Genomic DNA, 16,478 nt, shown 5'->3' with positions numbered 1-16,478 from the left:
GCACTTAACATTAAGTTGTAAGGCTTTGTATTTTGGTTATATACTCTGTGTAGAGCAAACTCAACTTAAAATAATAATATTCAACTTTTGACTAGCTAATCTATTTAGATTAAAACAGCCTTTACTGAGAAAGTACAAATATTGCAAGACTGTTGAAAGTAACCAGCATTTGCTCGGAGTATACAGGATGAGTGGCTGGAAATTAATTTGCAGATCCCTAATACAGTGTTTCAAAAGTAGAAAGTGAAACCAATGAGTAACAAGTGATACACATATTGTTCAATTTCTGATAAAATAACTTCCATTTTTTAACTAATTATCAACTATCCAATATTGGTAACCTTCTTAATTTTTATATATCCGCCAATGCTTGCAGATTAGCAAGACCAGTCCCAGGACATTTTAAAAGTAATATTTCTGTATATTGAAATTAATACTTTCAAAACTGGTCCATTGAGGATGCCATGTTTTTGTACTTTCTGGCACAACTGGACAATAAAAACTGACATACTGTTTCATCAAAACTGAGCTTCTAAACCTAGAAGCTAGTACCACCCTAAGCTGGTAGCACTACTCCCTCCACCCGTGCAACCACTGGGCAGTGTGTTTAGCCTCCTTCTTGTTCACCTACACACAGCCCCAATTCCACCATTAAATCTGCTAATGATGCTGCCATCACAGTTTAGATTACCAAAACATTCACAACAGTTTACAGATAACAGATTTGCTTTCTGACATAGCGTTACCAGGATAACAATTTCTTCCTTAATGTCAGCAAAACAAATAATATTGTCACAGAATTCAGGAAACAGAAGGAATACCCCATTGCAATCTGAATTAAAGAAGATGATGTGGGTCAGAATCTTTAAATTCCTTTAAGTCACCATCTCAAATGACCCAAAACAAGTACAAAATCAGATACTGTCAAGAAGGCTCAACAACAATTTTACTTCCTCACACATTTGAGGGAAGCCTAGATAACTCCATCAGTATTCAGCAACTACTATGTGTACACTGCAGTCCATTCTCATTGGCTGTATAACATCCTGATACTACACCTATTCAGTTGTGGACTGCAAGTCACTGCTGAAGGTGGTGAAATTGACACAGAATATTACTGACTTACAGCTCTCTGCTATTCTGGATATATAAAACATACTCCCTTAAAAAAAGCAAACAGTCTTGTTAAATACCTCATCCATACTGCATAGCCACTTCAGTTTTAGAGGCAATTTTTACCCTGAAGTCTCCTTTTTTTTTTTAACAGTTACTCAAGCTGTGAACAGCATGAGCATAATTGATGTGTGTTTCTTATCTTGGATGACATTTAATGTGAAGTGTTCATTTTCTGAATTGTAAGCAGCATTTGCTGTTTGTACTTTAATACTGTCACTAGTCTGTTGGGGATTAAGAATGACAGTTTATTATGTACATGAAAATAAACTTGAAATCTGTGAATTCAGTTATTTTACCAATAAATGTTCACAATTCTTACAAAGAAGCTTCGGAAGCCTTAATACTGTAGTTCTGTATATACAGTATATACCAGGATTCAAATGCAATATGTACAGTTAATGGGGAGATTATGGTTTTGCTGCTGGTGAAGTTCTAATTGTAGCAAGTGATATTAACACAGAGCAGAAGAAACAAGAATTAAACAGAACCAATAGAATGCCTACATTTTGAGAATCAAGCGGACCTGTATATTACTGTATAGCACTACACCACTTCAGCACATCCACAGTACACTACCATATCTAGAGGACAATACTATGAATACCAGAAAATAAAAATAAATACATAAATAACAAGTTACATTTTCAAAGTTGCTAAAGTTAGTTAGACAGTTAAACCTATTTCACTGTTTCAGAATCTATATATATAATTCTCTAGGCCGCCGCCAGAGCGGGCAACACACCCATGAAAGCACGCAGGAAGGAGCCATATATAGATTCTCTAAGCCGCCGTCAAAGCGGGCAAGACACCTATGAAAGCACGCAGGAAGGAGCCACACCCACCAACTCTAAGACCACTGGATACGAAGAAAACTTGAACAGCCACACCCACCAACTCGGACGCGACGCCTCGGAAAACACGCCGTCATTTCTGTTTGTCTGTGCTACAGTCCACATGCTGCTCTGAGCCACGTTGATTTTTCGGTTACGAGGCACGACCGCGTGCAACATCACAAACTGTGTTCCACGCTACATACAGCAATTCACATCCGTGACAAACATGCGTCTCCTTAGATGGTCCTGCAGGAACACGGAAAACGTTTCCACGCCCACCAACACTCCTTATTCCCCGGCCCGCGTTCACCCTCGCTCTCTAGACATTCCCACTGCTTGCTCATGTGCCCGGACAAAACAACTCACCAACCACCCCGTAAGTCGCTTTCGTCTGTGCTAGGAGTCCACATGCACCTCTGAGCCACGTTGACTTTTCATTATTCTTTCCGGTTATGACGCACGCACCACCACCGCAAACTGTTTTACACGCCATGGTCTTAGAGTTGGTGGGCGGGTCTCCGTGAGTTGCTCTTGCGAGCGGGCACATGACCAGGCGGTGTGTATGCTTTGAGAACGAGGGTGGACGTGGCAGGACCATGTGACAAGAGGCATTTTTGTTGTGGATGTGAATTGCTGAATGCAGCGTCTAAAACAGTTTGCAAGGGGTATCCCATGGGATCCTTAAAACAATCCTTTAAAACTGAGGTTAAAACACAATGAAGGAAGCAGTCTTTAAAAACCGGCAATGGTCAACTGATGTTCTCTGGCATGATGAAAGTTAAAGAGAGGTGTTTATTCAAGGCATTTCAGAAACATCAAGGAAGTGAAATAATTTGTAAAAGGAATTGTCTAAAATTCCTCCTTAGCATTGTGTTGGTCTGATCAGCAGCTACAGGAAATGTTTGATGGAGGTTATTGCTGCTAAAGGAGGCTCTACTGTTTATTAAAAATAGTACAAGGGTTCAAATACTTTTTCCAACCTAGACTAAATGCTTAAAGAATGCATTCAGACCTGACAAAAAGAAGTACAATTGTGTGTATGTTACTACTTTAAGCAAATTAAGTTGGTCTATTATTGGAAATTAGTTGGAGGTCAGACTTCATTGTTATGAATAATACAAAAATCCAAACAATTCCAAATAGATCACAAACTTTGACTTGTAATACTATATTAGAATTAACTGCATTAGGTGTGCACTGTGTTGAGTGAACAGATGTCAAACAAGACTACACAACTGTAAGTACTCAATTACTTCATATTTGGGAAATCAGGTGTAAGAGGCCACTACATTCTTGGTTCTCAGAATCTGCTCAAAAGCTGTCATAGCAGTTTCAAGTTACACTGTCTTGTTATATAACGGGACATCTAAAAATTATGGGTTAATACCATTTACCAACTGATTAACTGCCACATATCTCAGATATCTCTACACTATTACAAGGATTTGAATTGATAATGCAGTGTATAGCTTTTTCAGTTACTTATTTGTTTGTATTTAAATTATTTTATAAATTTTTAACTTCTTTGTAAACTATACTTTTACTGGATATTTGTTTTATTTTATTGTAAAGCACTTTGGTTAACTTGTTGTTGTGTTAAATATGCTATATAAATAAAGCTGACTTTACTTGATAAAAATGTACATGCTTACCTGCAGAGCAACATTGCGTGAGTTTGAAATCCAGTAATTAAAACCTAAAACAATCAAACATGCTATTAATGCACCAATAAGGACAGGAGGGGACCTCCCTCCTCGACGACCATTTCCGAGTCCTCCCATAACAAAATCTTAACCTGAAAGAAAAGAACAGAACACAAGACATTGTTATAGTATTTCATGAATGTAGTAGGAAAACAATGAGAATTTAATTTTAAAAATACTTAAAAGATACAGTAATTGATAAAGAAAGAAAATTATTAGAAAGCAGGGGTAAGGGGTGCTGCCTCACAGATCCAGCATACTGGGTTTAAATCTCATGCCCAGTCATTGTCCGCTTGTAACTTGCACATTCTTCCTATGTTTGTGGGGGGCTTCCTTTGGGTTATCCGGTTTTCCTCTCAAAAGAAACATGTAAACTAAGTTAACTGCTGATTTTAAATTGACTCTAAGGGGTGTGTGTGTTACTGGTGTTGCAACTGATTGCTGTCCTATCCAGGGCTGTTATCTAACTACTGAGCTTAAATTGTATTAGGTGGTGTGACACACATGCGCATGGGAGGCAGCTAAAGGGCTTGAATGAGGGCAATTTCCGAATCAAACCAGAATGTGACAAGAGTGCACCGATTCTCTTTCTCGCTTTTCTGTAGACCATTCATGGGAAATTCCGCCTGGCCCTGTTGATGTCACTTCCGGTTACGAACCTATGGATGAAGACCTTTCTAGTTCCGGCCCCTTTGATGTAATTTCCATGCCCGAGCCTATGGTTGAAGACCCATCCGGTCCCAGCCCCTTTGACGTCACTTCCTATACTGACCTTTAAAAGCCTCCACCTTTCCCCTGTCCCATTAGTTCTGTTTTGAACTCTGGTTTGTGCATATCAGTACTATCACTTTTTTGCAATTTTGCAGCCAGGAAAACAATATACAGGTAGCTGCCCCAAACCTTGCTATGGCTCTTGTTCAAGTTTGTGACAGTGGGTTTGAGAATTGTATATATTTACATTAAATAAAGGACTCAAAACACTTTTCAGGGACATCTGCAACACTATTGTACGTCTGGAAAAACATCCAGTTATTGTTGGCTTCACAATTTTACCATTCCTTTACCATAAACTGTTGAAAAGACAGCAAAATCAAAGACTACTTAATCTAATGAAACAAACACCTAAAGACCATTGCCAATATATTTTTTCTTTTGCTGATGCAAATTCATACTTGTGTTTTAATTGGAACTTTCCTCAAACATCCACTTACCACATGACCTGCAAATTTATATTAATAACTGTGGTGATATACGTTTTCTAGCTTTCATAGGGTGCACTGCATGCTTCCATCCAGGCCTCCCCTCTCTCATACTTCTGCGGATACCCCTGGCCTAATACCCTCCCAGTGCATGCAGCACATAATCTCTCTAGTGGCTTCTATGTAAAGAATGTTGTCAAGAAAAAAAATGTGCTTTCTTTTAAATACTTGGTTTTACGGCATCAAACACAAACATATTCTTCAATGAGCATTGTTTTTATTTTACCACAGTGATTATTGCTTCATATTATAACATCATAGGGAAAAGCAAGCTGAGCCACAGCCCACTGTACTCTCATATTATAGCAGAGTCATAAACAGTACAGCTAAAAGCACTTGAGCCTAACTTCAGGAAAACAAAACACACATATACATTTAGTCTTCAATTAAATACTCTTAAACCACAATAAATATGGATATTTGGTCTGAACCCTTCATTTTGGAAACTTTCAAAACAGTGACTATACCATGCATACTGCCAACCATAACAACAATGAGATGGCATTATAGGCTTCTACAGTATGAAGAACACACTATCGATTGAAATTTTCTTTTCACCTGTTCACGAAAAATGATTTATTACACACTCTTAAAGACTGAAACAGGGAATAAAAAAATGTGTAATAAAACACTAGAGGAGAGCAAAAAAGCAGTTATCTATTAATTTGATCAATGGAAGCAATACATATGCCAAAACAACCACAGGTATAAGCGAGTCTTCCATACATAAAAACAGACAACAAGAAATCAAATATGTGCAAAATGAACTGTATACTGAATGCATTATTCTTTCAATTAAAAAAATTTTGAACTGAAAAACAACAAGCACAGGGTTATAAATGAATGAAATGTACATGCTAGTAGAACCAGCTGTTTCAAAATCTTTAAGGCTAGTCACAATCACCAATACAATCGCAAAATATTTAGTTCAAACATTTTTAGTCATTGTTGAGAGTTCTTTTGTTATGATTGTAAAAAAACTGTTAAACCTGCCTAACGCTCCCCTAAACATTTATAACATACTGGAAATTTTTAAATAATTCAAGATTCACTTGTGGATAATAAGAATATTTTTTTTACATAATATAACATATCCAAACCCACTTAATCCTATGCAATGTAGAAATGCTAATGCACCTAACACTTATGTAGGTAAAACCACAGTCCCAAAGTAAAACCTACGCAGACAAGTAGAAACCATGCATCTCCACATAAACAAGCAGGGTTACGGGATCCATACGCAGATTGGTTGCCAGGGAAAGGGATAATCCTGCTGCTGGGCGCTGTAAGTGCAGCACCCATCTGAGCAACAGATTTGAAAAATCTTTTATTCCTTGAGCTATACGCATTTTGAATTCTGTTACTTGTTGAGATGCTGCTGTATAATTCTGTGCACTGTTAAAGGTGATAACTCTTCTGTGTACAAATCTTGAGGACGGGGAGGTGTGGATTAAGAATGAAAGTGCCACGGTGGCCACTGTACATGTATATAGATGGATGGAAAATCCAACATTCTAGTAAAAAAAAAAAAACTTTAACGCAGATACCCACTCTAGAAAAAGCAAACAATACAAATCCACAATTAAATCCAACGTAAAGATATCGATAGGCACGCTATCTCCGTTTCAAGCGGCGTATTTTGTAATAATAGCATTTCGCACGTACAGACGTACCGGGCTGTGTTGGTCACATTTAGTAGGACAACTAAACAGTCTTGAAAAATTCACATGCGTATAAAGAGGTTACTGTTTCAAAGTTTGTAGAAGATTTTCGTTTCTCGAATCGGTGCACCCAACTTTGCGTGACGTCGCAGAAGCCGGTCTTGACTACGTAAGCACGTTTACAAACGAAGTTATGGGACCCCAAATGCGACAGAAAGCACAAGAAACCAAACATCGCGGATTAGTGGGTACTTGAAGAAAAAGAATAAAAATAAAATATACGTGAATTGGCTAAATCTTTCATACAACAAATACTGTCAGGCTGTATTACTCAACCACACACCCTCCTCACCAGTAGGCACGTAGAGCCTTGTGCCAAATTTACTTACCACGTCTAAGTCGGGATGCTTCCCGTCAGAACAGCGCGATAGGTACGTCCACCCAGAGCCACTTGCATGGACATACACCAAAAATGGATGCGCTATGACCGACTACAACCAAAGAAGCCACTCCAGGAAGTCCGCAGTGCAGCGAATGCGGAAGTCGCCTCGTGAAGGAAGACACCCGAAAGGATGGGAACGTGCCGATCGTTGGTACAGCGACAGATGCTGGTGATGAGCCGAGCGGCGTCTCCAGTTCTCCTCGCTTTTGGTACAGGAAGCGAGAGCTAATAATAGCAATCTGTGAGCGTAATTAATGTTGCTTATTTTTTTTTACCTTTATAGTCAGAGATGATCGTTCGCATTGCGAATACTATAGACTGATTGGGTCTCTGCGTGATTTTCATGTCGTTTTGTCTTTGCGTTGATTAATGTTTTACAACATATACAGTAGCTGTGATTCATTATGATCGTATTTGTTTTTATGACTTTACATTGGCACGGCTAAACGAAATTTGCAATTCGCCAACACATCCACTACACCTTTAGCAAACATAGGATCAAATTACCAGCACCGCGAAGCGGGGAGTGAAACCAAATGTGGCGCTAGCCCTGTACAATCGCCGAATCGGTAACTGAAGCTAATTATATTCAGGCATTTCAGATTTCTGATTTTGAAACTGTCCAATATAAAGTAAGATTTTGTCTCCATTTCCCACTACATGATAGGCAGAGGAGGATTAAGGCGGTCATGGCCCCCTAAGCTACTCTTTGTGTGGGCCCCCTGTTGCAGAGGCTAGAGACAGCCCCACTTACTCAAAATGCTTTACGAGGAAAAAAAATGATTTAATGCCACGTGTAGTAGCATGCTGGAAATATTACATAGACAAACATCCACAGAAATACCATGACAGCTTTTACTATAAATAGCAACTCCACAAACAAAAGGCTTTAAAGCTGGATCTGCAAGTTAATAACTGCTTTTAGCTTTCTAAACCAACAGGTGCAATGATGGCAGTAGTATACAGGCCACACTATATTACTGAGGCAAAATCACACATATCAAATAAAACAAGACCCATCCATATTACTAACCGAAGGTTGTAAACCGGATGGGCGCAGGGCTCACCGGATGTACGGAAACCCCAAAGGTCCATGCTGTGACAACGCGCACACCTACAACACGCTTGCGAAAGGAGTCACAACGCACACCAACTGTGACAACGCGCTTGCGAAAGGAGTCACGGCTCAAACCAAAGGTCCATGCTGTGACAACACGCGTGCCTACAACGCACTTGCGAAAGGAGTCACGGCTCAAACCAAAGGTCCATGCTGTGACAACGCGCGCACCTACAACGCGCTTGCAAAAGGAGTCGCGGCTCAAACCAAAGAAAACACAGAAACGAGACTACGACCTGTGAACTACACCTCAGGTAAAGCGTGCATGCCAGGTTGTACGGCCGCCCCGGACGCGACCGCCCACACCACCGCATAGGTCCATGCTGTGACAACGCTCAAACCAAAGGTCCATGCTGTGACAACATGCGCGCCTACAACGCGCTTGCGAAAGGAGTCATGGCTCAAAAACGAAAGGATTCACGTCTCAAACCGCGGGGCGCGGGGCTCACCAACTAACAACAGAAACGACAATATTCAGCGCATATTTCAATCACATGGCTCACCGGATGTACGGAATCCCCAAAGATCCATGCTGTGACAACGCGTGTGGCTCAAACCAAGAGTCACGGCTCAGAAACGAAAGGATTCACGGGCTCAAAACAAAGGTCCATGCTGTAACAATGCGCGCACCTACGACGCGCTTGCGAAAGGAGTCATGGCTCAAAAACGAAAGGATTCATGTCTCAAACCGCGGGGCGCAGTGCTCACCTGATGTACGGAATCCCCAAAGGTCCATGCTGTGACACCACACGCGGCTCAAACCAAAGGTCCATGCTGTGAGCGCGCCTACAACGCGCTTGCGAAAGGAGTTACAGCTCAAAGCAAAGGTCCACGCGCGCGCCTACAACGCGCTTGCGAAAGGAGTCACGGCTCAAACCAACTAACAACAGAAACGACAATATTCAGCACATATTTCAATCGCATTCCAGTATTACAGTATGGAACCCCCCACACGTCCACAGTACACAGCATATGTACACTGGCACCTACAACGCAAGCGCAAATACACACACAATCCCGCATGGATAGACACAATGAATGCAGGCGCCTACAACGCGCTTCTACACTGAAATATATTTCATACATATATGTGCGACAAGTCAACAACATTAATAACAATTACACTTCTATTGTAATTACAATATACAGTATTTATTAATGTACGTACATATATATGTATTTCATTAAATCCATAACCTCCCACAACGATCCCACCCTCCATCGTATGTCATCACTCCAAAGATTGTATGAAACACAGACTGATTGCCGTGCTTTCATATACATACATATATATGTATTTAATTACATCCATAGCCTCCCACAACACTCCCGCCCTCCATCATCTGTCATCCTTCCAACGATTATATGACACACATAATAATAATTCATTACATTTATATAGTGCTTTTCTCAGTACTCAAAGCGCTATCCACACAGGGAGGAACTGGGAAGCGAACCCACAATCTTCCACAGTCTCCTTACTGCAAAGCAGCAGCACTACCACTGCGCCACCTGTGAGGACATAGTGATTGCCATGCGTTTATTTGTGATTCGTTAGAGAATCGGGGGTTTACTGGTACAAATACGATACAGTAACACAAATTAATAACACAACAGCATCACAGTCATACAGCAAATGTACATTTTCCTACCTTTAGAAGATTTTCTTCCATGTTTTCCTGAAAGAGAAGTCATTGATGAGGCTGGTAAAATCCAGTTTGCACAAAATATCACTTTCAATTTACATCAGAGACAGGTGATTCAGTCTTTTTTGGCCCATTGTGGATCTCAGTCTGTTTTTAACTAGTCTCAGTTTTGAAAATGAACGTTCCCTGCTAGCATTCATTATAGGCAAAGACAAAAATATCCAATGTGCCATATCAATATTTGGAAAAACTGACTGTAATTTTCTTCCTTGTATAAGTTGCAGCAGTGACCTTGCTGAGATGTCCTTGTTTTCTTTAATAAATTCTCAGAATTTACATCCACAAAATCTTCCTCCAGATCACCTGCATATTTCTTCTGAAGATTAGCTGCTCCAGTTCAAAGATCTTCTACAGAGATGGAGGGAATATTGTTCAAAAATCGAAATGTCTGCTCAGTGTCTTTGTAGGAGTGATACCTCTGATCCAGTTCGGCAACGAATCGGTCTATGATGGCGATAAAAATTGTTGTTTTGAACTTGTCTCGGCCTGATCGCTCACAGTTAGATTCAGTGGATTCATCTGCTTGTTTTTTCTTTTTTCTGTGCCTCTGTATGTCCACTTTGTAGTGTTGGAACACAGTTGGTGACATGTTCTTTGCACCACTCTCTAAGTTGTCAAATCATCTCACAGGCAGGCTACATAATTCCTCAATGAGCTAATGAGATAACAGCATTCCATAAATCCAAATCTAGCCGAGCAGTGCTAGTCTTGCACAAGCATTGCAGTATGCGGTGCCACATGTTACACAAAAAGGAAATCTCTAGTTTTTCCATCTTCGCGTAGAGTGTCCTGGCTTCATCCCGAGCAGTAAGGGTTTGGTTCGGGTCATCAGCTAACTTTTCCAGTGACTCTTGAATTCTGGCGTAGTGCTTTTATTGCTAGTGTGTGTGCCAACCATCTAGTGTCTAAAAAGCCTTTCAAAGCCTCTATCCTGTGGATCAGCATTTTGTTGCTGACTGGATGAAAATTTGACAGCCTTGAAATATCCAGTCAATTTAGGGATTTTCTTTAGCAGTTCTTGGTTACACTGTTCTTTCATTCATTGTGTTTTTCGTTTTTGTGCTCCGCTATCATATTTTCTTTCTGGCATTTTGCCAATATGCTGTCCAGTTACCCAGAATAATACAGTGTTGTGTTATGAACTCTATACAAAATTAACTTTAACCTGGTCACATCTACCCAATCAGCTGTTTAAATTGAAAATGTTCCTTATTGCCAATGGGTGTCAGGGAGGCAGTTTTCTTTTAGTAAATTAAAAAAAAATTAAAAATAGTGTGGTCAATCCCAGGCCCCTGCACATGTGGGGCCCCTAACCTGCAGCCTAGGCCAGCCTGTGCATTAATCCGCGCTTGGTAATAGGTGGAATTGTGCCAGAAGTGTTCAAATGGAAAACAAGGCTCATGTCAAGTTTGGATTGTCAGTGTAGCTTAAATTGTTTGGTTTGGAAGTCATATCCATACATTTATTTTCATCCAAGCCTTATTGTACTTAAGTAATCCACTTCATGAATGTTGGTATTGAAACTCAATCCCAGTAGCATCAGGTTCATTGTATGAAGAACCCCCTAGGGCACATTCAGACACACGCCAGCAAATACACAAACATGATCATCATAGATTCTTTTAAAGAAACAGATTGGCATTGTTTGAGTGAGTTCAGGGTAAATCATGGACAACTGGTATAACACAGTGGTTTTCAAACCCAGCCTTGATGATCCCATGTGTCTGCAGGTTTTTGTTCTAACCAGTTTCACAATCGAGTCGTTTTATCTTTAATTGATCTCATTTAATTAACTGCTCTTATTTCTCTTTCTTATTCAGCATTCAGAGGAGCTCTGCTGTGTGATTTTTACATTTAGATTTACTGTATCTGTATTGTTTTTGCTGTAGCTTTAAATGCTTAACACTGTGTTGTTGTTTTCATGTTAATTTTAATTATATAATTAAACAATAATAATAATAATAATAATTATACAAAGATATTGTCTGTCTGTATACCTTCATTGTTATCACTCTTTAATATTGTCTTTATCAGTATGCTACTGCTGGAGTATGTGAATTTCCCCTCAGGATTAATAAAGTATCTATCTATCTAATTTGCCTTTTTTCTATGCACCATTAATTGTATCTTCATAATGACAATCAGAGAGAGTAGGCTCTCAGCCAAATGATATTGAATAGAATATTAGAAAATGTAGAAGAGAACAGGCCTTTCAGCCCAATAAAGCTCACCAGTCCTATCCACTTAAATGTTCAAAATACCATCAAGTCTTGTTTTTTTAAAGTCCTACTGTCTACCACACTACTTGGTACCTTAGTCAATGTCTCTATGGTTGTCTGTGTAAGAAAAACTACTAATGTTTGTGCAAAATTTACTCATAACAAGTTTCCAACTGTGTCCCTTTATTCTTGATGAAGTCATTTTAAAATAAAAGCCTTCTTCCACTGTCCCTTCATAATTTTAAACACTTCAATCGTGTGTCCTCTTAATTTCCTTTTGGGTTTTGAATGCTGCAACTACATCAACATCAGACCCACCTATGTGCTTATTAGTTAATAATGGACAGAACATCCAGAACACCTGGAAAAGCAGAATGAAAATGCTGATGATTATAAACATTTTATAAAGCAAGTACAAAAAAATTATACATTAACTTATGTAATATAATGTAACCCATGTAATATACAGTACATAAATACATTCTAATAAAGATTTCCCAAACTTAATTTTGCCATTTCTACATTGGCACCAAAACATAAAAGAGACAGATTGCTTAATTTGAGTAGGAGTCCAGCTGAAAACAGACATTACTTGTAACAAAAACTTGCAGTCACACAAGATCTCCAGGATGGGTGTGATGACTCGTCTAGCACTTCAATCTTAGTGCAAAAGCATCAGCCAAGATTCCTTTGATTGTGGCAAAACTGCTTTCACCTGGAAGGAAGCTTGCTTTAACTGTATGCTGTCAGAAGAACAGAAATTACCATAGTTTATCTTCTTCTTTCGGCTGCTCCCATTAGGGGTTCCCATAGCGGATCATCTTCTTCCATATCTTTCTGTCCTCTGCATCTTGTTCTGTTACACCCATCACCTGCATGTCCTCTCTCATCACATCCATAAACCTTCTCTTAGGCCTTCCTCTTTTTCTCTTCCCTGGCAGCTCTATCCTTAGCATCCTTCTCCCAATATATCTGTGAATTTCCCATTGGGATTAATAAAGTATCTATCTATCTATCTATCTATCTATCTATCTATCTATCTATCTATCTATCTATCTATCTATCTATACTCAGCATCTCTCCTGTGCACATGTCCAAACTAACACAATCTCGCCTCTCTGACTTTGTCTCCCAAACGTGCAACTTGAGCTGACCCTAACATGTACTCATTTCTAATCCTATCCATCCTTGTCACACCCATTGCAAATCTTAGCATCTTTACTCTGCTACCTCCAGCTCTGTCTCTTGCTTTCTGGTCAGTGCCACCGTCTCCAACCCATATAACATAGCTGTCTCACTACCGTCCTGTAGACCTTCCCTTTCACTCTTGCTGATATCTGTCTGTCACAAATCACTCCTGACACTCTTCTCCACCCATTCCACTCTGCCTGCACTCTTTTTTCACCTCTCTTCCACAATCCCCATTACTCTGTACTGTTGATCCCAAGTATTTAAACTCATCCACCTTCGCTAACTCTGCTCCTTGGATCCTCACCATTCCACTGAGCTCCCTCTCATTTACACACATGTATTCTGTCTGTTCCTACTCACCTTCATTCCTCTCCTCTCTAGATCATATCTCCACCTCTTCAGGGTCTCCTCAACTTGCTCCCTACTATCGCTACAGATCACAATGTCATCAGCAAACATCATAGTCCGCGGGGACTCCTGTCAAATCTCGTCTGTCAACCTGTCCATCACCATTGCAAATAAGAAAGGGCTCAGAGCCGATCCCTGATGTAATCCCACCTCCACCTTGAATGCATCTGTCACTCCTACTGCAGACCTCACCATGGTCACACTTCCCTCGTCATATCCTGTACTACTCTTACATACTTCTCTGCCACTCCCGACTTCCTCATACAATACCACAGCTCCTCTCGAGGCACCTTGTCATATGCTTTCTCCAGGTCCACAAAGACACAATGCAACTCCTTCTGTCCTTCACTATACTTCTTCATCAACTCTCTCAGAGCAAACATTGCATCTGTGGTGCTCCTTCTTGGCATGAAGCCATACTGCTGCTCACTAATCACCACCTCACTTCTTAACCTAGCTTCCACTACTCTTTCCCATAACTTCATGCTGTGGCTCATCAATTTTATCCCCCTGTAGTTACTACAGTTCTGCATATCCCCCTTATTCTTAAATATCGGCACCAGTACACTTCTTCTCCACTCTTCAGGCATCCTCTCACTTTCCAAGATTCCATTAAACAATCTGGTTAAAAACTCCACTGCCATTTCTCCTAAACACCTCCATGCTTCCACAAGTATGTCATCTGGACCAACGGCTTTTCCATTCTTCATCCTCTTCATAACTGTCCTTTCTTACTTGAGTGTGGTGGCTGGCTTGAGGCATCTACTTCCTTAACATTTTTCTTCACCTTGAATCATCTTGTGCTTTTAGGATATAATCAATCCTTTTCATAAAATGGAAATTTTGTGTGTTTCAGGTTTACCACAACAGGATGTGCTGATTGTACTAGAATGTGGAATCTTGATGTATTTAACTGTATTTGTTGTATGAATCAACGAAAAAGTGCTCTATAATTCAAAGTGAAACAGAATTATACATCCATCCATCCATCTTCCAACCTGCTGAATCCCAACATAGGGTCACGGGGGTCTGCTGGAGCCAATCCCAGCCAACACAGGGCACAAGGCTGGGAACCAATCCCGGGCAGGGTGCCAACCCACCGCAGGACACACACAAACACACCAAGCCCAATTTAGAACCACCAATCCACCTAACCTGCATGTCTTTGGACTGTGGGAAGAAACCGGAGCGCCCGGAGGAGACCCACGCAGACACGGGGAGAACATGCAAACTCCACGCAGGGAGGACCCGGGAAGCGAACCCAGGTCCCCAGGTCTCCCAACTGCAAGGCAGCAGCGCTACCCACTGCGCCACCGTGCCGCCCCAGAATTATACAGATCATCCAAATTAACCTGTAAATAAATAACCTGGAAAAGCAGGTTAAGAAAAGGTATGGATAGATGGAATAAATAATAGAAGAGAAAATGACTGATTTATGTGGCCTCTCTGTCTTGACACCTACTGTAAATAGTCTTTGGTACAATCAGTTGTTTTTAAAATATATGTAATTCAGCTGAAAGGTGCTCATATCCAATTATGGGAAATTTTCTGACTTATGGTTAAATAGTCACAAGTGTTTGAAGTCCCCTAGTTCAACCTCCTAGCAAAGATTGCATAATAAACAAAATAATAATACAAATAAATATATTATAAGAGTAGTGAAATGAAGCAACCTATAGAAAGAGGAAATCATTAAGTTATTAATAAAACTACAAAGAACAGTAAAGTCCAGTATTGAAAACTGCAGAAAATGGGTCACAACCCTCAATCTGTATAGGTATAATACATAGGTAAAGAATGGCTACCTATGGAAGTTCTAATTTCTTGTCCACTCTTTTACATAATTCATTAATTTTTCATACCTGTTTTGTCTGGTTCAGGGTCGCAGAGCCTCTCCCGGTGATAGTGGGTGTAAAGCAGGGACATGTTCATCATGGGGCACACCCACCCTACACATTCTTGTGATGTAGGTGTGGTGCCCGGCGGGCGTCCATGCCCGGCCGGGACACCTAGGAGGAGTGGAGGAGGGCTTGTGCCTCCTTCAGGACACGAGGGGGCGTCCTCCCTGGTTGTATTGGGGGCCACGGGTACAGAGCTTGGAAGCTCTACCCTGTAGGGGCCCGTGGCCACCGCCAGGGGGTGCCCTGATGCCTTGGGGACCCTGGACCCCAGCGCTTCCACCACACCAGGAAGTGCTGGGGGGAAGAGAAGAGGGAACACCCGGAGTGCTTCCGGGTACACAGCCGACACTTCCGCCACACTGGGGAGTGTCGGTGGAAGATTGCCGGGGAGCACCTGGAGCACATCCGGGTGTAGATAAAAGGGGCCGCCTCCCTTCAGTCAGAGACAAGAGTCGGGAGGAAGAAGGATGACGTCAAGAGGAGGACAAGGAGGCAGCCTGAAGAAGGCATTGTGTTGTGGCCAGGACTTTGGGGTCTTTGGGGCTTGTGAGCACGGTATGGACAATGTAAATATTAATGTAAATAAACGTGTGTTGGGTGACTTGAGCGTGTCTGCCTGTCTGTGTCCGAGCCAGTCTCCACATAGGATAAAAGCTAAAGTACCCAAGCAAAATCAATACAGACACAGGAAGAATGTGCAAAGTCCACTTAAACAGCAGTTAGACATGGGATTTGGACACAAGTCACGTGGAAATGTGAAGCAGCAGAACTAAATACTGCATGTACATTGTAATATTCATTTATATATAACATTTCATCACAAGGTTAATAATTATTATTTTGTAATAATGTTATTGTCTGT

The 16,478-nt window shown here is 40.8% G+C and overlaps 1 protein-coding gene across 3 annotated transcripts in view; it reads right to left on the bottom strand.

Moving 5' to 3' along the window:
• golm1 (golgi membrane protein 1) overlaps window positions 1–7,197 on the bottom strand; it is a 42,680-nt gene extending 35,483 nt beyond the window's left edge. Inside the window, exons 1-2 of one of the 3 annotated variants that reach the window (XM_028802403.2) lie at window positions 7,022–7,197; window positions 3,662–3,804 (exon numbers count right to left, since the gene is read on the bottom strand). In XM_028802403.2, the coding sequence (XP_028658236.1) occupies window positions 3,662–3,790 (129 nt within the window). In that variant the 5' untranslated portion in view covers window positions 3,791–3,804; window positions 7,022–7,197. Of the gene's footprint in view, window positions 1–3,661; window positions 3,805–6,644; window positions 6,664–6,717; window positions 6,774–7,021 lie in introns of those variants that run through there. The other 2 variants (XM_028802405.2, XM_028802404.2) reach the window with 2 other exon arrangements.
• Window positions 7,198–16,478: the final 9,281 nt, after the last annotated feature.

Source organism: Erpetoichthys calabaricus, chromosome 5 (genome assembly GCF_900747795.2).
Source record: "Erpetoichthys calabaricus chromosome 5, fErpCal1.3, whole genome shotgun sequence".
Lineage (NCBI taxonomy): Eukaryota > Metazoa > Chordata > Cladistia > Polypteriformes > Polypteridae > Erpetoichthys > Erpetoichthys calabaricus.
Note: the sequence above shows the minus strand (reverse complement) of the source record. Positions and strands in the feature narration are given on the sequence as shown.